The 24,586-nt window shown below is 47.4% G+C and overlaps 3 protein-coding genes across 19 annotated transcripts in view; 1 reads left to right on the plus strand and 2 right to left on the minus strand.

Moving 5' to 3' along the window:
* Positions 1-3,722, minus strand: part of TATDN1 (TatD DNase domain containing 1) — a 34,594-nt gene extending 30,872 nt beyond the window's left edge. For all 3 annotated transcript variants that reach the window (XM_010588484.3, XM_003408288.4, XM_064268065.1), the window contains exon 1: positions 3,657-3,722. In XM_010588484.3, coding sequence (XP_010586786.2) covers positions 3,657-3,678 — 22 coding nt within the window. In that variant the 5' untranslated portion in view covers positions 3,679-3,722. The remainder of the gene's footprint in view (positions 1-3,656) is intronic.
* A 48-nt stretch (positions 3,723-3,770) lies between these two features.
* Positions 3,771-9,529, plus strand: NDUFB9 (NADH:ubiquinone oxidoreductase subunit B9). Its single transcript, XM_003408289.4, has 4 exons — positions 3,771-3,926; positions 6,872-7,064; positions 7,671-7,784; positions 9,308-9,529. Exons 1-4 carry the CDS (start codon positions 3,826-3,828, stop codon positions 9,437-9,439), a joined length of 540 nt encoding a protein of 179 aa, XP_003408337.2. The 5' UTR covers positions 3,771-3,825; the 3' UTR covers positions 9,440-9,529.
* A 1,662-nt stretch (positions 9,530-11,191) lies between these two features.
* The window catches only part of MTSS1 (MTSS I-BAR domain containing 1), a 202,483-nt gene continuing 189,088 nt past the window's right edge, over positions 11,192-24,586 (minus strand). For 5 of the 15 annotated variants that reach the window (XM_023545978.2, XM_064268055.1, XM_023545981.2 and 2 more), the window contains 5 exons: positions 23,431-23,641; positions 18,113-18,307; positions 16,702-16,875; positions 16,186-16,348; positions 11,192-14,101 (listed from right to left, as the gene is read on the minus strand). In XM_023545978.2, coding sequence (XP_023401746.1) covers positions 13,401-14,101; positions 16,186-16,348; positions 16,702-16,875; positions 18,113-18,307; positions 23,431-23,641 — 1,444 coding nt within the window. In that variant the 3' untranslated portion in view covers positions 11,192-13,400. Of the gene's footprint in view, positions 14,102-16,185; positions 16,349-16,701; positions 16,876-18,112; positions 18,308-19,141; positions 19,262-23,430; positions 23,642-24,586 lie in introns of all 15 variants that reach the window. The other 10 variants (XM_023545983.2, XM_064268057.1, XM_064268058.1 and 7 more) reach the window with 5 other exon arrangements.

A 24,586-nucleotide genomic window follows, 5' to 3' on the forward strand; every position in this document is an offset into this window, starting at 1 on the left:
ACATTTCTAAGTGGCTAAAAAAATAAAAATAAAAAAATAATGCTTCATGACACATGAGAATTACAAAATATTCAAATTTCACTCCTGTAGTTTATTGCTAACCAAAAGGTTGGAGGTTCGAATCCACCCGTAAGTGCTCTGGAAGAAAGGCCTGGCAATCTATTTCCAAAAAAGCAACCATGAAAAACCCTATGGAGTACAGTTCTACTTGGACACAAATGGGCTCACCATGAGTCGGAGTCGACTCCGCAGCAACCGGTTAGAGTTTTACTGGAACACAGCTGTGTCCACTTGCTTGCATACCATCTGTGGCTGCCTTCGTATGACCACAGCATAGCTGCGAGAGGTCAGATGGCCTGCACAGCCTAAAATATCGACTGCCTGACCCTTTAAAGAAAAAGTTTGTCAGCTCCTCTGCTAGAATTAAAACACTTAAGGAACAACCAGATGTATGGCACTGGAGCGGTTCCTGTTTTAGACATGACCAGCTGTAAAAGACTAGAAAAATTTGAGTATGGCCTTGGTATTAGTTAAGATGAAATTTACTGAAATGGAAGGGTGGAGGTGGTGACTGAAAGCAGACTACAAAAGAGTATGTTCGGTTTGGTGTCTTGGCATGCTTCAGGTCTGGAAGGAGACTGTGAGGTATCATGACTCTTGGTACTTGTAGTATTCTGGGGGCTTAGAATATGATGTATTTTTTTTTTCTCATTGTTGCTTGCCAGTATTTTGTATTTTCTTCTTGCATTGACATTGTTTCTAAGTGTATTTTGCAGTCTAAATTAGGATCACTGCAGTATAGGTTTTAGTATATAATAGTTGGAGCTAAAAGCATTTTTGAAAGTGGGAGAGTTTATACATGACACTCAGTTGGGGAATAGACTGTAAAAAATTCCACTTAGAGAAAAAGAATGGAAATGTTAATGAGCATCAGTTGGATTGAACGCATTCTCATACTGATCATCTGGTACCACTGCAAACAAGGGGAGGCCGGGCTGCCCGGAGGGGAGATCAGAGAAGGGCGCCTGAGGCAGAGGGGTCTAGGCTAAGCGCAAACCTCCAACTATCCTGTGAAGGGGAACTCATTTTAAAACAAAAATGTACAGTGAAACCTGTGAGATGGGACTGCCTTATTTTTCCCAGTCTTGGAAATTTTCTGCCTTTGACAGGATGCAGTCTTACCACTTTCCTATAGCTCTCTATTAGTGGAAGATATTTGAGTTTTCCTTCTCTGACAGGGGTTCGTCTTATATAGGTTCCAGCTTTCAGAGGTTTTACTATAGTTGATTTGTACTTTGGAGGCTATGTAGGAGCCCTGGTGGCATAGTGGTTAAGAGCTCAGCTGCTAAGCAAAAGGATGGCAGTTCAAATCCACCAGCTGCTCCTTGGAAACCCTGTGGGGCAGTTCTACTCTGTCCTACAGGGTCGCTGTGAGTCTGAATCTACTGGATGGCAATGAGTTTGGTTTTGGTTTGGAGGCTACGCGCAGGATGGGTTTAAGGAGACATGACTAGAGGCAGGAATTTAGTTCTACGTAACAAATATATACTTCAGAAAAACAGTTGTTCTTTCTTTGTGGGGTGTTTCATGGCTGTATCCTATCTCCTCCCTCAATTATATCACAAATTGGAGTGGAGAGGCTGAGAGACCACACACCCTGGACAGTGTCTTAAAACCTTGAGGACCTCCATAGGCTTGCCCACAACATTTCTGAGAAACCTCTTCTTGGGCACTTAATACATTCTCCCTTGCGTTTGCTTTGACTGTACATAGGTCTTACCTTTCTAGTCTGAAGACTAACTGTACTTAGAGACTGTTAGATTTATTATGGTTTTACAGTACTTAGTACAATATCTCTGGAAAAAATCCTACTTAAAATAACCCTCAGACCTAAGTCTATAATCCTATCCTCATTCCTGAGTGTCATACATTTCCAACTGCCCAGTAAACAAAACATTTCCACCTTGATGTCTTATAAAAATCTCAAATGTAACCTAACCTAAGCCAAATGGAGCTCCCTGCATCTCTGACCCATTGCCAAACCAGCCCTGCTTCCACTTTATACTTAGGTTAATATATACTATGCTCCCAAACCTGGGTCCTCTTTGGCTGCTTGCTTCCCTTCCTTCCCCCATAAACCCTCAACTGCTAAGCTGACTATAATCATCTCTTCCATTCTCTCTCCCTTTTCTGCTGCCCTAGTTCGAGCTCTGAAATGCTTCCCTGCTTCTCCCACCTTTCCACCCGCTAAGCTACCAGAATTGCCTTAATAAAGCAGAGATGTGATCACGGTCATTTCCCACCTTCAAGTGACTGGAAACTCTATAAAGACAAGGATTATACCCAGTTTTACCCACTGCTGTAAGGGGGCCCTGGTGGTGCAATGGTTAAGCATTCGGCTGCTAACTGAAAGGCTGGTGGTTCTAACTTACTCAGCAGCTCTGGGGGAGAAGGGCCTGGCAACCTGCTCCCTGTAAAGACTGAAAAAAAAAAAAAAACAAAAACCACTGTCGTTGATTCAGACCTTAGCAACCCTATAGGACAGAATAGAACTGCCCCATAGGGTTCCCAAGACTGTAATCCTTACGGAGGCAGACCACCACATCTTCCTCCTGAGGAGCAGCTGGTGGGTTATAGCCTAGAAAATTCTAAGGGGGCAGTTCTACTCTGTCACATGGGGTCGCTATGAGTCTAAAATTGACTCCACGGCACAACAACAACCCACTGCTGTATCCAAAGAGCCCAGTCCAGTTCCTGGCACGTAACTGGCACTGAATAACTTAGTGAATGAATTAAAAAAAAATTGCCATCCATTCCAATTCACAGCGACCTTATAGGACAGAGTGCAAGTGCCCCATAGGATTTCCAAGGAGCTGGCTGGTGGATTCAAACTTTTGGTTAGCAGCCAAGTTCTTAACCATTGAGCCACCGGGGCTCTTAGTGAATGAATGCTCCATGTCAAAGACCCTCAATGCAGCTCCACTCTATATACAGTAAAACTCCTCAGTGAGACAAATTACCCTTTCACTCCTAGTTCTCACAACGTCCTCCAGATTCCCCAAGTGCCACGTATAAAATATTTGTAGCCCTCTACCTCCCTATCACATTCCCTCTCTTGTTCCACGATGCTGAATGGATTACCGCACTTGCCAAGTACAGGATTTCCCCCCTATTTGTGTCCTTCAGTTTCTCCCCAACATGATGATGGCAAGGACATTAGGGCCCGGGTCTTTGTGCCCTGTGCTCCTAGGCCGGCGTCAGGCTCACCGGAGGCATTCAGTTACTGTGACATGAAGGAACGAATTACTGTAATGCACCGAACGGCCCCCTCGCAGTCGTCATCTTTTGGGCCACGGAGAAAGGGTAGGGAGGTGCACGTGAGATACATCCTTTTTTCTTCTTACTGAATGTAACACGCATGTAGAAGGGAGCATAAATCATAATTGGACAGCTTGTGAATTTTCATAAGCACACTCGTGAAACCAAGCACCCAGATCCAGAGCCAGCACACAGATGCCACCCCGCACCCTCTTCCATCGAGTGGCCCTTTCGACCCTCAAAAAGCCCGGAAGCTCAAATTCTACGCCCTCTAGCTGCGGTGAGCGAAGCCAGGGCGGGACACAAAGGTACCGGTACCGGGAAACAACACGTCTTACCGACGAACTTGAAGCGACTCATGCCTGCGGCCCCTGCTCGTCCCCGGCGGAAGCGGAAGTGGCCGCCGATCGCCCTGCCCTTCCGGTCTCCCTGCCCCGCCCCTCCGGCTACAGACAGGCCTCGGGTTTCCCGGGAGCCCTCGCGGCAGCGGAAGGTGAGGCCGCCGTCATGGCGTTGTCCGGCTCGGCTGCTTACCTGACGCACCAGCAGAAGGTGTTACGGCTTTATAAGCGGGCGCTGCGCCACCTCGAGTCTTGGGTCTTCCACAGGTGGGAGAGGGGAACCCTGGCCTGGGGAGGGGATTCTGAGGACGCTAAGAAGCCCCGGGGGACCGGGCGGCCAAGGACTCGGGGACGGAATGAGCAGGCCGCGACTAGCCCCACGTAGCTCGCCCTTAGACCCGGGTTCGAATCCAGGCTTCGTCTCCTATAGCTGCGAGACCTTGGAAGAGTTGACATGTCAACATGATTCTCTTCCCTCTCTCCATCTGAGACTAGTCTTAGAACATAGAGATTTTCGTGACCGAGATACATTGGCGTAGTGGTTAAAAGCTACGGCTGCTAACCAATAGGTCGGCAGTTTGAATCCACCAGGTGCTCCGTGGAAACTCTGTGGGGCAGTTCTACTCTGTCCTGTAGGGTCGCTATGAGTTGGAATTGACTCGAAGGCAACGAGTTTGGTTTTTGTTTTTTTTAGATACATTGCAAGGTGGGGTGACAACCCAAGGTGTGTCAATGCCAGGTCTCCATTCCCTCGTCAGAATCCTAAAAGCTATGCCAGCGGAAGAGCTTCTGAGAAGAACTTCCAATGAGGGAAAACTGGGGAGGCCTGGAAGAGGTGCAGATTGCATATTTGTAATTGGGAAGTAATCGGCATACATCTCTTTGCTAGGCAGGAAGATGGTACAGGGGTAGGATTGTTAGCTTCTTCCCTGAGTTTTCCTTCATTCGACAGAATTTGTAATTCAGGTTCTGTGCTGAATGCTGAACAAATAAAGGTCAATCTGCTTTCCAGGCTGTGGCGGTTTTTGTATTAGTGAGAAAGGTGGACACGTAAACATAGATAACATAGAGAATTACCAACCTTACGGGGATGAGGGAAACCCTGGTGGCGTAGTGGTTAAGAGCTACAGCTGCTAACCAAAAGGCTGGCAGTTCGAAGTCTCCAGGCGCTCCTTGGAAACCCTATGGGGCAGTTTTCCTCTGTCCTGTAGGGTTGCTGTGAGTCAGAATCAACTTGACGGCAATGGGTTTGGTTTTTTTTTTTAATAGAGATGGAGGAAGTAGAACCATCAGGAATTTAGGTAATGCTGAATTACAGCTGTGAATATTGAGTCCAAAATCATGGAAGAAATGATAGGAGTAGCTGCTGTGACGATGGAGTCCCTGAGTGGTGCAAACTGTTAAGCGCTCGACTGTAAGCTGAAAGGTTGGCAATTCAAACCCACCCAGAGGTGCCTAGGAAGACAGGTCTGGCAGGATCTGCTTCCAAAAGGTCACAGCCTTGAAAACTCTATCCAGCAGTTGTACTCTGCACACATGGGGTTGCCATGAGTCAGTGTGGACTCAGCAGCAAATAACAACTTTGACAACACCGACTCGGTGTTTTTAGCCTCACTGACATCCTTTCTCAGTCCTTGCGTGGTTTTCTTCCTCCATTTGCCCTCATGGCTGTTTGTTCTCCATGGTTCCGTGCTAGGCCTTCTGTTAATTGCTTTGCGTACTTTGGACAGGTTCGTTCAATGCCAAGACTTGAGTTACCACCTATGCTCATCTGTCTGTCTCTAGAGCTCTGTATCCAATTGTTTGTTCGATCATTTACAGATCTCTGAAACTCAGGTTTTCTAAATTCTTTAAAACCAAATTCATTCTTTTTTCACTACGCAGTGGTTAAGCGCTTGGCTGCTAACTGAAAGGTTAGCTGTTTGAATCCACCAGCTGCTCTGCAGGAGAAGGATGTGGCAGTCTGCTTCCGTAAAGATTACAATCTGGAAAACCCTATGGGGCAGTTGTACTCTGTCCTGTAGGGTCGCTATGAGTGGGAATCAACTCGACAGCAGTGGGTTTGGTTTTTAGTTTTAGTCTAAGAAAAGGCTTGAAATCTTTTCAATGATTTAAAAGGTGCACGTGCAGCAAGTGAAGATAATTGCGATGAAGGGTTTGTTGCCAGGGGTTGGTCCAGTCATTTCAAAGTGAGGGCAAATTTACGTAACATTGAAGGGCAAGTGCCAGTTGCCTGTAAGATGGACATTCTTAACCGTGGGAATGCCTGTACTGGCAATTGAGTCACTCACTTGAAACCTCAGAATTGCCCTCAAGTACTCCTTATTTACCCTCTGCCAGTAACACACAGCCTCTTGTACTGTGTGTTAGACACTGATTTTTGTAAATTCTCTCTCCAAAATAATAATATTAGTAGCTGACATTATTGACCATTTACGATGAGCCAGACACTGTCTGAAGTATTTGTTTTAACTCATTGAGTTTACAATAACCTTAAAATATACTGTTATTAACACTATAGAGGAGAACCTCAGGGCTTAGAGACAGTAACTTGCCCCAGATTACAAAGCTGGTAAGTGGCAGAGCTACGGTGCAAGCCCAGGCGGTTTGACTGAAGAGCCTACTCTCACCACTTGTCTAAATGTCTCCTGTCCATCATCATCATGGCTGCCCTCATCGTTAGTGGCCTGGATTACCGCTGGGTCCTCCTAACTGATGGCTGCCCATGGTTTCTTCTAGAACCTGACCATAACTTCCCTGAGGTTGTTCAGCTGGTGTCAGAGTCAGGATTCAACCCCCGCCTGTCTCATTTGAGCAGTACTGTTTCCACCATGTGGCACCTCCCTCCTTACTCATCTTCATATCTCCAGAATTTAGCACAGTGCCTAGCACAAGGTAGGAGAAGATTCAGTAAGTTATCATTTAATGAGTGTTGAACAGTTCTACACAGGCTGTAGGTTTTGTCTTTTGCTAATTCTCCTTCTCATTTTTAGTTTAGATCATCATTCCTTTTTTGAAGGAGAGAGGGTGCATCTGCTGATGTTTAGGGGGCTGCAAAGAAGCAGTCATAACGTGGCTACTACTCCAGGGTCAGGGAAGGTGGTGGGAAGTTACACAACATCCAGAAGGCTTTGGTGGCAGTACAGTCGGCCAGTAATACTGCCTAGTCAAGTAGATAACCCTTCTAATCTCCAAAATCATTTTGGTTTAAGGGATAAATACCGGTACTTTGCTTGTTTGATGAGAGCCCGGTTTGACGAGCATAAGAATGAAAAGAATATGGTGAAGGCCACGCAGCTGCTGAAGGAGGCGGAAGAGGAATTCTGGCAGTGTCAGCACCCACAGCCATATATCTTCCCCGATTCTCCTGGGGGCACCTGCTATGAGAGATACGTGTGCTACAAGGTAGGTGAGGGTTACGGTGGCCGGCGATTGCCGTCTGAGAGCAGACTTTGTTTCTCCAGCCCCAAACCTCAGCCTTACAAACTGCTTACCCTTTTTGGGGCAGCTGGGCAATTTCTTGCTTGAGAGCTGTAGCTACTCTTTTTTAGTTGTCAGTTTTCTTTCTCTCTTAGATGTCTTTAAGACTTTTTTTCTAAATTCAGCTCCAAAGTCTTACAGTATCCTTTTTGGCAAAGCATAGCACTAAATTACTTGGTAAATAACTCATTTCTGTACCTTTAACCAGTTTGGATTGGTGCTTAGCGTTCTGGAGGGTTTTTAAGTAACACTTGCAATAACCTGAAGTCCCTCTGGCTATTCAGAGAATGCAGGCCAGGGAGGAACGCCGCCATTATTGCTGTTTTCCAGCCACAGCTCCTTACTCTCAGGCATTCTCCTTTGTCCTTGGTTTCTTGTTTGTCAACTCTACCATTAATTGATTGGTGTCAGAGACAGCCTGGTACTTGCCATGATTGTCAAAGCGCACCTTGATTTTTGCCTTCTGTCTCCCGAGCAGGCCCTGTCTGTGACATTGTAAGTGAATGACGCTGTGGTTTCCTGTCCTGGCAGGTCCCTGAGTGGTGCTTAGACGACTGGCATCCTTCTGAGAAGGCGATGTACCCAGATTACTTTGCCAAGAGAGAGCAGTGGAAGAAACTGCGCATGGAGAGCTGGGAGCGGGAGGTGAGTCTGGCTAGCATTTTGCCATGTTGAGAAGACACAAGAGGTAAAGGAGGAACGTTTCTGAGATGAGGGCGTGGGATCCCGAGGGGATCTTATTTCGGTTAGCAGTTTTGGTGACAGAAAGATGACAGATTTCTGTGTGATGCCTTCTTTTTTCTTGGTGAAATAAATGTTGAGAAGTAGGTTAGGTGCAGCATGTTGGGGGAATATGGAAAAGGTGTGATCCCCGTGGGGAGAGGAGGAGCTTACTGGAGAGTAGGAGGCTTGTCAGGAGGTGGTGAAGGCCCATTTGAAGTTAGAAACTGTTATGACAACAATTTGGTTCAGTGTTGCCCCCCCCCCCCCCTTTAGCAATACTAAGCTACACAGGTGCAGGTAGAAGGTAGGTGGCGTGGTTTGCCCATTGTGCACAGAGAGTGGCAAGGGACTCATTATTGAAAAGGGAATGATTGTCATGATGGAATGAATCCAAGCTGGATAAAGAAGGGAAGTGAAGACAGTGGAGACTGATGGGGAGAGAGCAGGTTGAGTGGGTGGGAGATCAGTAGATTTGTTGTCTATGAAATTTCAAGAATTATTTTCCAGGGGGCATTTGAGCAAGTGAGCTGGAAGGGGAGGTGGTGGTTGCATGGTGGGACATTGGAATTCGTGATTTTGAAAGATGTGCTGGTTCTGGTGATAAGGTCCAGGTAGTTGAGTGTTGGAAATCCTTGGCCAAGGTGGAGTGGAAGGAATGTCGTTGTGGCCAAGGAGGGCAGTGTTTTATAAGAAGTGTCCCAGCATTTAGAAGTTGGGGGTATATATTTGAGTAGCACATTCATCTGCAGCAATCACCATGGTAACTCAGCACACGTGTTTGGAGGTCCAGGTCAGCCACAACACAGAACTGACTTTTCCAGAGGGAGTTTCAGAAAACTCTGGAACTCCCTCTGGAAAAGGGGACTTGGAAGTGAGTCTCTTCCATCCCCTCTGTTCCGAGAGCCTTATGTTAATCATGGAGATCTCTAGAACGGGGGCAGTTGGGAGCACTAGAAAGGACTGAGTACATATTTTAAATAGGATTTCATGTTATTTCTCATTTTGGTTGCTGTTTGGGGACCTTTGAAGTCAGCATGCCAGTATACGAACCAAGGTTTTTTTAATGGTGCTTTCGGAGAGCACTTAGCTGAGATTGTTATTGTTGTTAGGTGCTGTCGAGTTGGTTCTGTGTTTTTCTAGAGACAGGTGGGGGCCATGACAAGTGGAATTGGATGGTGATTGCCATGGTTTTGCTTAATGAATAAAAGGGGAAGGGGAGTTTGTTTTCAGCTTTGCCATTTTAAGAATAGAAAAATGTTTTAACAAGTTTTTCTATCTGAATAAAAACGTAGGTACAAAAAATGCAGGTATGTATAAACACATTTCATTAGTGAGGATCAGATAGTACGTAATATGAGACAGAGTAGACCCTTTTCACTGTAGCAGGCAGATTTTACAAAGAATTAGACTCCTTTTGCAATTGTTTCTTCCCCATCTCCTTCTAGGTTAAGCAGCTGCAGGAGGAAACCCCACCTGGTGGTCCTAAGACTGAAGCTTTGCCTCCTGCTCGAAAGGCAGGTGATTTGCCTCCACTATGGTGGCACATTGTGACCAGGCCCCGGGAGTATCCCATGTAAAGAGAGAGGAAGACACCTCGCTGTTCACGTTTGCAAGTGAAATCAGTTACAGACTGTATGCACTTGCCCTAATAAAAATAACCAAACATGGTCCGGTATGACTGACGTCTTCTGTCTGAGGATTAACGTGATGCCAAGTTATTGTGCCATTGTCATTGTACATATAAAGAAGATGGTGTGTAGCCATTCAAGCAGTGTGTGCCTTTCTTCCTGAACAAATTGTTTGATGTTATCGGTAAAGAAAAATTGCAGCAGAATCAGACTCTGACTGGCTTGGAAGACTGAGGTGAACAAACTGTAGGCTGTCAGGATTGGGAGGAATACAAAGCAGAGGAGTATGTTAATTCTGAAGATTTAAAATACAGAGAAGCCTGTGAGAGCCGGAACTGCCTAGAACTACCTCGTTTTTCCAGTCCCAAAAGTTTCCTGACTTTGACAGGATGCGGTCTTCCAGCTTTTCTATCTCTATTAGTGGAAGGTAGTTTTCCTCCTCTGACGTGTCTCTGCCTTACATGGGTTCTGGCTTTCGCTGGTTTTACTCTACCTTTGTGCTATTTTAAATCTTCAGTCTATCAAAACTTTTGGTCAAGATTCCACTAGTGAAATTTAGTTCTTATTAAAGGACAGCTCTCCTTAAGTAGCACATAGTCGGTGAGAAGCATGGGGTTTGTGGGGTCTCAGGTGAAGGTCTGATGGCCAAGGTTAAAGGGTCCAGGCTGGGATGAAACAGGTTTGTGACTTATTTTGGATGCAGTTTTCCCCTTGGGAGCCCTGGTGGTGCAGTGGTAAAGAGCTCAGGCTGCTAACCAAAAGGGTGGCAGTTGGAATCTATCAGCTGCTCCTTGGAAACCCTATGGGGTAGTTCTGTCTCCCATAAGGTTGCCGTGAGTCAGAATCAACTCGACAGCAGTGGGTGTGGGTTTCCCCCCTTGCTTTTTTACTGTAGTTTGGGTTGTCTGAAGACTAAAAGGTGAGTGTCACGGATTGAGCTGTGTCCCCCCAAAATATGTGTCAACTTACACCATGATTCCCGGTGTTGTGGTGTTGCCCTCCATTTTGTGATTGATATTATTTTCCTGTGTGTTGTTAAGTTGCCGGTGGTTCATGATGCAAGATTAAATTATGTTAAGGAGGATTAGGGTGGGATGGAACACCCTTACTAAGTTCACATCCCTGAGCCAGTGTAAAGGGAGTTTGCCTGGAGTGTGGTCTGTACTACTTTTTATGAGAGATATAGGGAAGCGAGCAGAGTGGGGGACCTCATACCACCAAGAAAGCAGCGCTGGGAGCAAAGCTTGCCCTGGGACCCAGACAAGCTTTTAGTCCGGGGGAAGACTGATGAAAAGGACCTTCCTCCAGAGCCAACGCCTGGAATTTGGACTCGTAACCTACTAGACTGAGAACTTTTTCTTTGTTACAGCCATCCACTTGTGGTATTTCTGTTACAGCAGCACTAGGTAACTAAGACAGTGAGGGTATGACAGAACTCTTAAGTGTTCGTTGAGGTTTCTTTAAAAGGTAATGTGATTTTTAAAACTCAATCAGAAACACCTCTTCGTTCCAGGTAACTCGCTGGAACTGTTTTCAGAGAATCAGTTCAGGCAACTAGTGTTCTTCGAGTTCATAACCATCACAGAAATAATGTTCTGTCTCTGCCAAGAGAGGAATCTGAAGTTCACTTTAGTTTCAGTCCACCTTCTAACATTTGGCTAAGACCTCAGAGAATTTTAATAAGACTTGAAAATACAGGACTTGTTTTCTTTTTTCCTAGTGGTTCTTTATTTATAATGTAGGCTGAAGCAACTGTTACAATGTAGAAGGGAGACACATTACACAATTGTTATTTATACAAGTTTGGAACAAAAAACTGCACAGGGAGAGGTCAACTCTCAGTACAAACTAGCAACTAAACCACAATAATTTACCTTTAGAAACCATTTATTTTTAGCTGTGACACTGCTTTTACAATATGCAAAAACACAAACAGAACTACCCAAGGTGTTTTGTCACATCCTTTCTACATGGAATTTGGCAACATTTTATATTAAATTTATTCAGATTATACTAACGTTTAAAAACTAAACAAGTGAAAAGCTGTACCCAAGTACAGTTACATCCATTTATTCCAAAGGTTTAAAATACCACTTTTATCTATTGTCGTTACCTTGCAGTGATCTCTGCGTCTGCAAAAACCATCCCGAGCATCATCTGCACAGCGCATCAGCTGCTTTTAGTCGTAAAGATTGGTGGGCTAAACCACAGGCACTACTGTCGCTTATATTCCGTAAAAGGAGCTTGTTTTTCAAAGAAAAAGAAGCTTAAGTAGTTTCTAATAATCATGCCTTTGCTTTAAAGCCATAACATAAAATGTCCTTGAGCAGTCCCAGCAGTGTTCATGTTAATAGAAGGAACGATGACTGTACAGGTATGTTATTCTCACGTCCAGTGGTTAGGTATTAAAGCATAAGATTATGTAATTGAAGATCAGAGCCAACAGACAGCTGCAGAGTCTCTGGAGCTCACCAAGATTTGAGCACTAAGATTACAAATGGGCACTTTCATAGGACCTGACTATGCTAACACTGTCATCTTCAAATGTGATTGATCCCTTTAAGTCTACAAATCTCTGTTGGCTTTAGGAGATGGATACTATAACAAACAAGTTTCATTTTAAGAAGAGAAGACATAAATCCATTCCAAAAACCATTTTTACCTAGAATACCAAAAAAAGGGACCGTCAGATTCCCAGTGACGATAAATTCTCTCGTCACTGTTTAGTGTAAAGCCAACTAACTGATTTCTTTAAAAGAAGAGAAGAAAAACAAGCCCCCAGATTGTTAAACACATTGGCAAGTTGCTAGACTCCAAGCTGGTTACCCCTGTAAAATCCACTCGAGTTTTTTCAAAATATTTGGGCTTTTCAACGTGCCCAGCCTGCTGGGCACAGTTAAGTAAAAGGCATTTGCTGTATCTAAGAATTCCCTGCTATCGTTTTAAAATGTTTTCACATTTTTTAAAACTGCCTTACTTTTTTGGATGTATTTGGATTCAATAAAAGCGAGTCCAAGAGTAAAGAAACTAAAGTGGGGGATTCTACGTCTACCCAGTGGCAGCAGCATGCACGGGACTGGAGGTGGGTGCTGTGTGCAGTCAGGAATCGTGGGAGAAAGAAGTCCTTATAACACCCTACAGAAACAGACACTGCAATCCAGTATGGCTTATTCGGATGCAATCACCATGAAGCTACTAGAAATTCAACCTACGAGGCTACTCTTAAATGTAACAGGATCGGCTATGTTGCCAGCGTGTCCCTCCACGGCCCTCCCCCCAGTCCCAACCGTCTACCATTTCTAGATTTACTTTATTCTGAATATTGCTCATCAGTAGTTCCTCCTGCCTCTCTGACCCAGAACAGAGTATATTTAAATGAGGGTTTTTTTTCCCCTTATCCATTTTGTTTGTACAGTAAAATAACTTGAATTCGCTTCTAAGCCAGACTATTACGATGCATCTACAAAAGCTTGCGGTAAAAGAAAGGAAAAAAGGATTGAAAGAGAAGAGTACAGTAATCCTCTTGCTGAAGTTAACTACTTTGTGGTTCCCCTGTCCCAACCCCCCCTTATGCATTTAAAATTTTACAAAGACTTATAAAAAAGTTAAATGGAATTTGGCACCTTCAGAAAAATCAAAAGGGAAAACTAAGATTAAAATGTGCAGAAAGAAAACTCAATATTTACAAATTAAAAGATCAAGATTATGTCAGTTACATATGTTGCTTTCCATTTTTATCTAAAGGTGTGGAGTATTTTGAAAAAAGCTGTATTCTGAATTGCCTACAAAATCTTTTGTTGGGTTACAGACTGGAATGGATCAAGACAAATTAGGTGTTATTAATTAGACAGTTTGTTCCCCAACCCTCCGCCCCCCACCCCGGCAGCATCTCTGGTGAGCCTAAGAGAGCCTAGGAGAGGCGAGGGGCCGAGCGGTCATTGGTCATGGTCTTCTTCAGCTTCACGCCCCTTCGGATGGCGTTCAGCATGTCTTCTCCTTGTGGGGTGTCTCGAGGGCTCAGGTCTGCAGGCTCATTCTCTGGAATCTGGCCTGGGGAGGCCGTGGCACTTGAGGGCTCCCGTTCCTGGTCTTCGGCCTCGCTTTCTGGAATCGCCTGTCTGTGCTCCTCAGGAATACTCGACTTTGGGCCTGGAAGTGGAGGGTTGACAGACGCCTGGCCGCTCCACGTGGAGGAGGGCATGCTGGTGACACCCTGGGGGCTCTCCCCGACAGATGGTGACTCAGGGCTGTGCTCACCCCGCTCCTCTGGCCCATCCGGAGGGGCTGGCAGCACCCCGCGGAGGTCTGGGACGGTTGGGGTCTTCACAGGGATTACGGGGGTCTTGATGGGGATGGGACCAGCTCCGATGGTTCCGCGGCGGACGGAAGGCTTGGTGGAAGGGGTCCGGCGGATGGTTGCAACCCCCGGGGTGACCACAGCAGGTCCAAGGGTGGTGGGGAGGCCAGCGGTGGAGGCCGGGCGCTTGGCTTGGAACATCCGTCGGTAGGACTGGCTGATGTCGCTATTCCTTGGGATGGTGGAGGATTTGTCAAACTCCTGCTGATCAGCTTCCTGGTCGCCACTTACGGAGAAATAATCGTAATCTGAAACTGATGATAGGTTTTGATTAGAAATATCCAAAGCTGCAGCTTTACTTTCAGATTCTTTTGTGTTAAGGGCAAACAGCCCAAGCAAACCAAAACCAAACCCGTTGCCATCCAGTCAATTCCGACTGAAAGAGCCCAAGAGGCAGGGGATTTCACCCACATTCTCATTCCAAGCCCACCCTCGATTTCTGTGCAAGCCTTAGAAAGGCCTCCCCAAGGAAGAGGTCCCTAGCAGGATCTTTGCTCTGCTCACTGATCTACCCCCAGCACCTAGAACAGTGCTGCACATAGGAGGCCCTCAAATACCGGTGAGCATGCAGATGGTAAAAGTGCCTGGCTCCAGCAGACCTACTTCTGAGATTCTCTGGGCGGAGAAAGGGGGATGAAAAAGACATTCTACAGACCCTCCAGTCCAGAATTCGACATGAGAAACAAACTCAATCAGCCTCTCAGGGGCCTGATAATTAATTGGTGAGGCAAAGGCTAGAAAAAGAAAAGGAACTCCTGGCAAGAAGTTGCTAAATGCAACCTATGAAAATAGATTCTGTCAGCAACCCGTGCTTACCTGCTCAGCATAATGCCGACCCCACGGCAGAAGGAAGAAGCTTCCGGATTAAACATCTAAGACCAACGTTCTCAACAGCAGCATTAGTGACGTGCTGGGTTGGAGAATTCTTTGTTGTGGGGGCTATCTTGTACACCGTAGGATGTTTAGTAGCATCCCTGGTCTCTACACACTAGATACCACGAACAACCCTCTCCCCTCCAGCTGTGACAACCAAATTGTCTCCAGGGGGAGCACAATCACACACACACACACCCTGTTGAGAACAACTATCTTAGCGTTTTTGATGAATTACAAATAGCTTTTGGTCAACTGTAAGATCTAATCCAGCTGTTAGATCTTCATCTTGCCTGGCTTGTGTGTGTATTGGGGATGAGGTCGAGGGAGGCCGGTTCGACAGAAGATTTGGTTGGAATAGGTAAGAGCTTGAGCTTTGGACACTAACAGACCTTAGGTTCCAACTCCAGCTCTGCTACTTATTTATTGCACGAATTTGGGCAAGTTACTGAGCCTCAGTTTCCCCATCTGTAAGATGGGAGATAAAAAATATTTATCCCATAAGTGGTTGTGAAGATTAAATAGGATAATAAAAATAAAGTGCTTGGTACAACCTGCTAAAAAATAATGAAGCTATCTATGGTCATTAACAGCATGTATCTCAGTTCAAATCCAGGACCACCATATATCCTGATGGTGGGAAAGGAGAAAAGTTGCTTAAGTCCAGGTCACCTCCTGATACTGCAACACCTGACAACTACAGATAAATTCTTCAAAGGACCCCCAGATGGCGCAAAGAATTCTGAAGTCCATCTGCCAGCCAGGGCTTAGGCTGTGATTAAAATGCACTGTCTGCATTATGCTGAGTGAAATAAGTCAGTCACAAAAGGACAGAGAGTGTATGATCGCACTTAAATAAAATAGGCCAATGTATGGTGGCACAGTGATTAAGGGCTCAGCTACTAACCAAAAGGTCGACACTTCAAATCCACCAGCCGCTCCTTGGAAACCCTATGGGGCAGTTCTATTCTGTCCTATAGGGTCGCTATGAGTCGGAATCAACTCAACAGCAATGAGTTTTTTTGTTTGTTTGTTTGTTTAGAGAGACCAAAGCTTATTAGTAGTTTCCAGGGTTGGCAGGAAGGGAGAGAGAAGAAGCCACTGCTTAGGGGCACTAAGGTTCTCTTAATGGTGGTGGAGTAACTGGGAAAAGAAGAGCCGTGATGGTTGCCTGACATGGTGAACATAAATCCATGTCACTGCATTGTACATGTAAAAACTGCTAGATTGGCAAATGTTTTTGTTATATATTATTTTTACTACAATTTTTTTAAAAGTTAAAAATTTTAAAAATAAAAATATTTTAATAATAAAAATCAATAAATATGAATGAATGAAAATATAATTTTTAAAAATAAATAAAATGCCCTGACAATTTGGTCACCTCCCTGCAGGGAGGACCACCCCTCCTCCTCAGCTGGTGCTGCTCAGAAAGCCCAACTGTGACCCCCAAGCGGCCACCTACCTTGGGAGGGGATGGTATCCTCCGAGCAGCACGGGGTGGTCGTCTGGGTGCTGTAGCCACTGGAGCACTGCAGTGAGTCCCGGCTGCTCCTCTGTGTGTCCAGCTGGAGGCCCCGTGTCAGGGCCAGGGCCAGTTCCTCACAGGCCTCCATCTCCTCACCAGGCTGCAGGTTAGAGGAAAGAGAGAGGCACAGACAAGCCACCAGGGCCATGAAATCCCCCGTCTGGTATCCCAGAGTCTTTCCACACCCCTCTTCTGGTGGGACCTCAACATCCTGCTCCCATGAACACTACACATCTGTGGGCCCTCGAGGCTACTGACCTGCTTGGGTCCCACCAGGCTCTAGAGAGTTCTATGTGTCTGACTGCCACACAAGGCTGTTTGTTCCCCATGGGTCTTCTAAATGCTATAGAGCAAGGAGTAGAATAGATGGAGCCCAGCTCCCTCCCACTGCAAGGCCCAACCACCAGCCAGACCTAATTAGGTCCAACCAGCTACAGAAAACAAGAGCGTCACCCTGTTGGCAGCTGACACGGTCATGCTCCGTGGCCTCTGGGCCTCCTCGGTGGCTGCAGGTGCGCCACCTGTGGCAGCGGGTCCTCCTCCGGGGGGCTCTGGCTCCCGCTTCTCTTTGCGGCGCTGCAGGGTGTTCACCAGAGGCTGGTCATAGGGCCCAGGCTTAGCCCAGTCCTAAGTAGAACAGTGGGGTCAGGGAGGCCAGGAGGGGCCGGGGCCTCTGTCTCTGTGGAGGGCTGCAGCTCCCCTCTAGACTGCCCACAGAGCACAGCTGGTCCCCTTAGGGGAAAGCCTAGCCTGGGGCAAGCCTGCAGCCCCTTCTCTATGGCCTCACCCGGCTCTAAAAGACAGCAAGTTGAGAACCCTTGGGATCCCCCTGGGTATCTCCCTTTTTCTCCTATCAGATCAAAACCCTCAGCAACCAGGCAGGAAGCCTGTGAAAGACTCTCGTTTTAACAGCCACCTAACAGCTGATTAACATACGCTAAGGGCACCAGCCAGGGGAGACCACATTCCCAGGGGCCAGGCCATCTCTTCTGTCTGAAGCAGCCAGCTCTCCTTTAAAATAACTGCACTTTAGTGGAGTGGCCACCCTCCCTAAGGTCGACTCTTTCACTCCCTGGAAAGGGCCCAAAGGGCACTCAAGATCTGTGATCTCTAAAGTCCTCAGAAAGAAAGGAGAGGTGTGCCCAGGGTCAACAGAAAGACTGGAGGAGTCTGAGGGGTCCACGAAACCTGTAAGGGATAAAGTCAAGACCTAGCAAAATGGTGGCCACCTATGGGCCTACTCCTCAAACAAGGGTCCTCGTCTCAAAGCAGAATATCTCCCTGGAGCATCAGGTGAACTTACTAGGAAATAAATTCACAACTTTTCATACAAAACAATCAGGACTAGGAATAAAATCTCCATGTGCTTTTATGATAACACAATCATCCAAAACATATTTTGGGCTATAATTCTGTTACCATAGCCCAGAAAGGGACTCATTAGGAAAAAGTTTGAGGAACAGGAAAGGGGAGGACAGGCCCTCCCAGTCCCCTCCAGGCTCTTGGATAATACTGACGGCCCTGGGCGGGATAAGCCCAGCAGATGTAATCTCAATCAAGCAGAACTGGACCTTTGTGACTTGGAACTGTTGGTCTCTGCAATGTCACATCTCATAGAGGGTAACTGATGTTTCTCAAATGGAGGCTCCCCAGTCTCAGCTCCAGGTGGAAGTTTCTATCTTGGAGCTACCAGCTGCTTTTTGGTTTCCCCTCAATGGGAATTCATTTAGGAAGAGGTGTTATGAGGAAGAAGGCAGAGAGTGAAAGGAAGGGGTGGGGGAGGACCATGGGACAGAAGAGAAGGACTCAGGGCACAGGAGAGGAGGAGGGAGGGGGGAAGGGAGGAGGGAGGAGAGACACAAACCTTCCAGCTAGGGATCTGAGATGACGGGAACATGCCGGGCCCAATGGTGTAATAATGAGCGTAGTCTGGAAGGTGGGCAGAGGTGACCCGAGGGAGCAGGCGGGAGGCAGGCAGGCAGTGAGGGAAAAGACCTGCACCCACGGGTCCCACATGGGACTCACTTGATAAACTATAGTGATAAAACCCGTTAGACAACTGGAAACAAACAAAAAGGGGGGAAAAAAGGAAAAAAAAATTAATATAACAGGATGAGTGCGGAGATACGAGATGGCATTGACGATCGACGGAGGGGAAACCTGGATATTCATAAATAAAACAAATGTCTGGGCTCTGCTGCTCATGTATGATCTGGGACAAAGGAAAAAGGAACCAGGGTGCAAAGAATGCAGTAAGTATTCTCCAAGTAAGTATTCTCTCAAGGAAATATTTTACCTACATTTTAGAACAGTCTAGAAATCAATCGGCGTACTTAATCTCTGGCATTCTGGTTATTTAACTAATGTGTAATTTCATGGTGATGGTGACTGCTCATTTCATACGCAGATTAAAACATTGTCCAGAGCCTTCAAACAAATCCGTTCATCCCAGGTTTCCCAAACACCACACTGTTCGGAGGCAGATTCCAAATTGGGGGAGGAGGGGTTGGAATGGGGGCTGGAAACAAAAAGGCAGCAAAGCACACAGGCTCTGATGTGGTGAAATGTCATGGCCAAGAGGATGGTGACAAGGAGACCACGCAGGTGGGATGTTTGGGAGGGAAGGAGGCAGATGGGTGACCCCATGACACCTGTTCTGGGAAGAAGCCTTCACACCTCTGAGCTCCTCAGACCCCTCCTCGCCCCTGGGAAACTGCACAGTGATTGCTCCTTCAAGGAAAAGCCCTCAGTGGTCTCCCACCCTCTGTTGCCTGGAGGGACCCCGCTCTTGGAGTATCCTTTTAGCTTCCAGGTTCCTGCAGCTTCAGCTTTGGTGGTGAGTGGCAGATGGGAGGGGTGGGGAGAGGCAGGCGCCCTGTGGCCCGGTTGTCACCTTCTCTGTGGACGCCCAGGCGCCCATGGTGGAGCCTGAGCTGACTGAGGTGGGGGAGCTGCACTCGCTGACTGACTGGCAGGTTTCGGAGGCTTCAGAGGAGGCCGAGCTGGACGAGTTCTGTAGCAGGGGAGGGACCACACGAGGAGCCAACAGAAACCAAGCCACAAGCCACCAAAACACCATCATAAATAAAAACAAAAGAGTGGGCGCAGGAGCGGGGAGGGCACACACAGAGAGAGACAGACAAATACACAGGAGGAAAGGACGAGAGAAGCAGAGGGTTAGGGCCTTTAGTTTTCCCCACAGGAGACCCACACAGGGGCGTCACTCCCTGGAAAAGAAGCAGGAGACCCACCAAGCTCTCGGCCCCCTGGGCGGTAAGACCCCAAAGAACACAGACTTCTGTGGGTCTTGCTCACTGCTGTACTGCCAGCTCCTAGAAGCGTGCCCAGCACCAAGGCGCTGGTCAAGGCATTGGAAAACCCAGCAATGCCGTGTCCTCTTGGGGTTTTCTTCATGTGCCACGAGCCCAGGTCCTGAGGAAGGCCCTGTCCCTCACACCCCTCAGGTGCACCAGTCCAGATGCAACTGAGTCAGCTCCAACTTACGGCAGCCCCACGTGTGTCCAAACTCTGTTCCATAAGGTTTCAAATGGCTGATTTTTCCAAAGTAAACACCAGGCCTTTTCTCCAGGGCATCTCTGGGCGGACTTGAACTGCCACCCTTTAGGTCAGCCGTGAAGTGTGCTACCATTTGCACCACCCAGGGACTCTCTCTTGTGCACAGGCATTATTATTACTTGAGGACAGACGCCCCAGAATGGGCTTTTGCTACCTGTCTGCTAAAATGGCTCCAATCCCTAGACTCCCCCTTGGCCAAATAAATCTTTAACTAAGGTTACGAAGCTTCATTTTCACAAGACACATATTTAGGTTTTTTGGCCTAGAGAGTGATTTTTAGACTTGGGGCAGTGAAGGCCTATGGTCAGTGCAGTGGTCCCACTGGCCACTGTAGGGAAGGGAGGAGCATCTGGAGAGATCAGAAACATTACAAAAAGGTCTGACTTGGGAAAACACCTCTTCAGGCTGATCCTCCTTAAACTCCGTCCCCGCTAATTTGCTGACTTCTGCCCCGATCGGCTCCCCGACACTCCTGAGTTCCTGCCCAGCCCGAGGCAGGGACTGGGTCTGTGAGTTTACCTTTACACCCCGAGTTTCTAGTCCTGTGCCTGGTACATGGCAGCGGCTCAAAAAAAATACCAAATGGATAAGGGACAACGGCTGCCTCTTCCATATAAACTGGGGTATTGCCTTTCGCCCACCCAGGTACTTGCTGAAGTTTCTCACTGTTAATGGCAATCTCTGCATCATCCCCGATTGGTCTGAATAAGTCCAATGCTTCCCCACTGAGGTGTCTGGCTGCATTTCCCAGGAAGTGTTCCCACATCCACTTTAACTGCCAAAGAGGCCAGACTCACGCTTCTGTTGACCCCTTTCACCCGCAGAAGAAAGAAAGGCTACTGCTAAGGGACACCGCTGCAGCGTCCCAATCCTACATGGGCAAGAACCAAGAAGACGAGAGTGCCTGGTGCTCCACGTAGCCGAAGCAAGGAGAGGCCACCTGGCTGACGTCCCAGTTACACCCTGAGCTCAGTCAGAGTCTGGTTAGCAGTCGAGGACCTGGAGTCTCAAGGTTTTAAGTCCGATCTCTGCCATTTCCCAAGTGAGAAACTGTGGACCTAATCTCTCCAAACCTCGATGTTTTCAAATTTAGAGTGGGGATCAACAGTATCTATCTATCGAGCACACGAAGCTTCAATGAGATAAACGTACATCCATATTGTGCTTAATCAACTTGTCAATGAAAGTCAGTTGTTAGGAATATCGTTTACTGGGGCTGTTAATTTTGGTTTCTCTAATTCAAATGTTTGGCTTGAAAAAAAAGCGAGCCAATAGCCCACCCCAGAAGAACCCTGGTGGCACAATGGTTAAGCGCTCAACTGCAAATCGAAAGGTTGGTGGTTGAAACCTACCCAGTAGCATCATGGGGGAAAGACCTGGCAATCTGCTCCCATAAAGATTACAGCCTAGAAAACCCTCTGGGGCAGCTCTACTCTGTCACATGGGGACACTGTGAGTCAGAATCAACTCAAGGCACCCAACAACAACCTACTCCAAGACTACACACTCAGATCTCTTTTGACCCCTGCTCATCTTTTTCTAAAGAACTTCTTGACTTGGGTGGAGTTAACAGCTTTAGGGTGAGATGCTCACTGGGGCACAGGCTCCACTCCCAGGCACATGTGGGTTAAGGAACAATCTGAAGAGCGAAGGGGAGGCAAAGGTATGGCCTTCATTTATACATGTGTAATTGAGTGAAGAAACTGAAGGGACCCTACTTCTCAGGGACCCATGTTCCCTCCTTCCCACCCTAAACAATGCTAATGTTACTGTCTTCAGGACCTCAAGCCCTCTGGCCTATGTCACTGGCACAGTTTCCTTAAGTTTCCCATCTACCTTATAAGTAGTGGCAGTGCCTATTTTAAAAACAGAGCTCTCTATTAAATTTTACAGCAATCTTGAACTCATTAAAACTACCCTAAAGTTGCTAGCCAAGCACATCTTGGGCCCCGGCTTTCAGGTTTAAGTGAATCCCCACATGCTGCCCCAGCTTCCTTTTACATTATTGTAGGCAGAAGGCCTCTGGGTCCACCTGACACACACACACACACACACACACACACGAGAGAGAGAGAGCTTGTGGGCGACAGCAAGGCCGACATACACGGTCTCGTTTCCAGCAAGGGGTGTTGGTGCACAACATCAGGTTAATTGGTCAGTGGATTAAACACACACAGGATTAGGCTGTACGCTAGAAGAGCCTTTGAGGAAATGCAAACACCTGCTCTTGTCTCACCACTCACTCTCTGCCGCAAGACATGCAGGTTTGGTTTAGTGCTGCATGTTGGGTGGGGGAAAGGAGTGGGGCCTGACACCTTAAAACCTGGCCAAAGCACATTAGAATTAAAGCCGTAGCTCTTGGCTCTGAGCGTTTCCATTGAAATGAGTCTGTGTCTGGGGAAGACAGAGAGGTAGCAGCAGTGTCTGGGGACAGCTGAAAATGCTGCCCAGGCTCTGGGTTCACCAACCGAACATCAGACACGGCAGGCGAGTAACAGCTTCCTCTACATGACATGCTCCCCAAAGCACTCCCTTGTGGGGGCTTTCTGGCTGATGTGGAACAGAAAGGGCTCTGGACCTGCAGCCAGAAACACCTGCTCCAGGTGCTCGTCATGTAACTGTGCAACTCGGACACGTGACTTAGATCTCTGCTCCTCTGCTTCCTCAACAAAATAGGGATAACCATACTCTACGTGGCTGCTGGGAGGATGGCATGACTAACATCTGTAGGAGCTCCTGGGATGGGGCCTGTTACTCAGTAAATAGTCTGTGAATGGTGGGCAAATTGGATATCTGGGTAAACAAGGCAAGCACATGGCCTTCTGAGTGCAAAGGATCTTGTGGTCAGTCTCAAAATGTACATGTGGCTGATGGGCTCAAAGCTACCATGCACCCCAGCAGATGCCCTACAGGGCACACTGAACGTTCATGTTTCCTCGCTTTCTCTGTGTTGTGTTAAGCCAGACACTAACCCACTGGCGGCGAGGCAGAGAGGACAGAGCCGATGAGGCATGCGAAGTCTGTTTCGAAGCCTGCCCATCCTGCCTTCTGCTCCAACTGGATCCATTGGGCCAGGATGGGCCTGGCACCATCTAACCCAACCATGGGCAAAGAGACTTAAAACCTCCACTTCTCCCAGAATCAAATCACCAACTTTGATCTCAACAAAAAGTCATAAAGAGAACCAGAGAGTGTCAAGGAGGGGAGTCAGAAGTGATATTCAACAATATACTCAGCTATTCAGAGAGCCTGTGATGGGCGTGGAGGAGACCATACCGCTGACGGAACGTCCATTCACTACAGCTCAGTGCTCAGCCAGGCACTTAGAGGGATGCCAGAGGTTTGAGTCTCTTTCAGTCTGTCTACTTAAGAGCTCCTAAATCAATGTAGTAACTCAACCATCACCATGGAGACAGGCTTCCAACACAACTTACGGTATCTCTCTCATTTGGGGAATAACATATCTAGGATGAGAAATTAAACCAGAGCTTTCTGAAATGAGAGAGCAGGGGTCTGTTCCAGCCAAGGACCTTCTCTGGGTACAGCCATCAGCGATGGTCAGGGTGCCAGGTGTGATGGCTGTTCCTGGGGCCAAGGGCACCTTACCTGGTTGGGGGCCTCTGGCGGCATGGGGGATGGTGACTTGGACTGGAAGGCATCCTGGGATATGAATCCTGAGTCATGGGAGGACACACTGGACAGCCTCACAGGCGCCTGCTGGGGCAGGTTGGAGCTGCGATAGCGGTAATGTGAGCTGGGGGAATGCGAGTGGGAGCCGCTGGACCGCGAGTCGCTGCTGTTGACGCTGTTCAGGCTGCTGTGAGGGGCAAGCAGAGGGGTGGTGGGTAGGGAGGGCACAGAAAGGGGAGAAGGAAGTGGGGGAACAGGCAACAAGGGGGCAGAGGAAGGATGAGAACAACATCCTGCAATCAACCCTCTACCCAGGTGTAGGACAAGCAGCATCCACCATAAGGCATGTTTTCAAATCAATCATTAACAGCAGTGACCAAAAGGCTTCTTCATGTGAGCAAGACTCAGTTCTCTGCTGGTGCAATGAGGCATTCTTGGGATTGAGGCCAATTCTATAGTCAATTCTACTGTCTATAGTCAATAGCTGCCCAGTTCTGCAATGTTATCTACTACCAAAGCCAGGGAACCCTGGTGGTGTAGAGGTTAAGAGCATGGCTGCTAACCAAAAGGTCAGCAGTTCGAATCCACCAGCTACTCCTTGGAAACCCTATTGGGCAATTCTATTCAGTCCTCTACAGTCGCTATGAGTCAGAATTGACTTAACGGCAGTGGTAATCCAAAGCCAAGGACTGGATGTCCATGGCATGCAAAGAGATGCGGCTAATCTTATCTGCTCATCTGTTTGTAGGAACAGTGACCCTGTGACATAACCCACTAAAGTTTCAATATGACCTGGTCAGTGCATGCAAGTGGCTCCCTTGGATGGGCCATCTGGGCCCAGCGGCCCGGGTCAACCCAGCCAGCCATCGCTTTGAGAATGCAGGTGCCAATGGGCTTCTGAAGGTGATTTCACCCCAGGTGAGTCTGGTTCAAGGTCTCAGCAAGCAACATCAGCCAACCGACTCAGTATGTTTGTGTGGGGAACCCCTGGGTGGTGTAAACGGTTAAGATACTTGGCTGCTGACTGGAAGGTTGGAGGTTTGAGTCCACCCAAAGGTACCTTGGAAGAAAGGCCTAGTGATCTACTTCCAAAAAATCTGCCACTGAAAGCCCTATGAGGGCAGTTCTACTC

Source organism: Loxodonta africana, chromosome 14 (genome assembly GCF_030014295.1).
Source record: "Loxodonta africana isolate mLoxAfr1 chromosome 14, mLoxAfr1.hap2, whole genome shotgun sequence".
Classification (NCBI taxonomy): domain Eukaryota; kingdom Metazoa; phylum Chordata; class Mammalia; order Proboscidea; family Elephantidae; genus Loxodonta; species Loxodonta africana.

Excerpts from the sequence above, each read along its gene's own strand:
- NDUFB9 (XM_003408289.4), top strand. The coding sequence starts at position 3,826 with ATGGCGTTGTCCGGCTCGGCTGCTTACCTGACGCACCAGCAGAAGGTG. Across the intron at positions 7,065-7,670 it reads AGAGATACGTGTGCTACAAG|GTCCCTGAGTGGTGCTTAGA; the intron begins GTAGGTGAGGGT and ends CTGTCCTGGCAG. Across the intron at positions 7,785-9,307 it reads TGGAGAGCTGGGAGCGGGAG|GTTAAGCAGCTGCAGGAGGA; the intron begins GTGAGTCTGGCT and ends ATCTCCTTCTAG.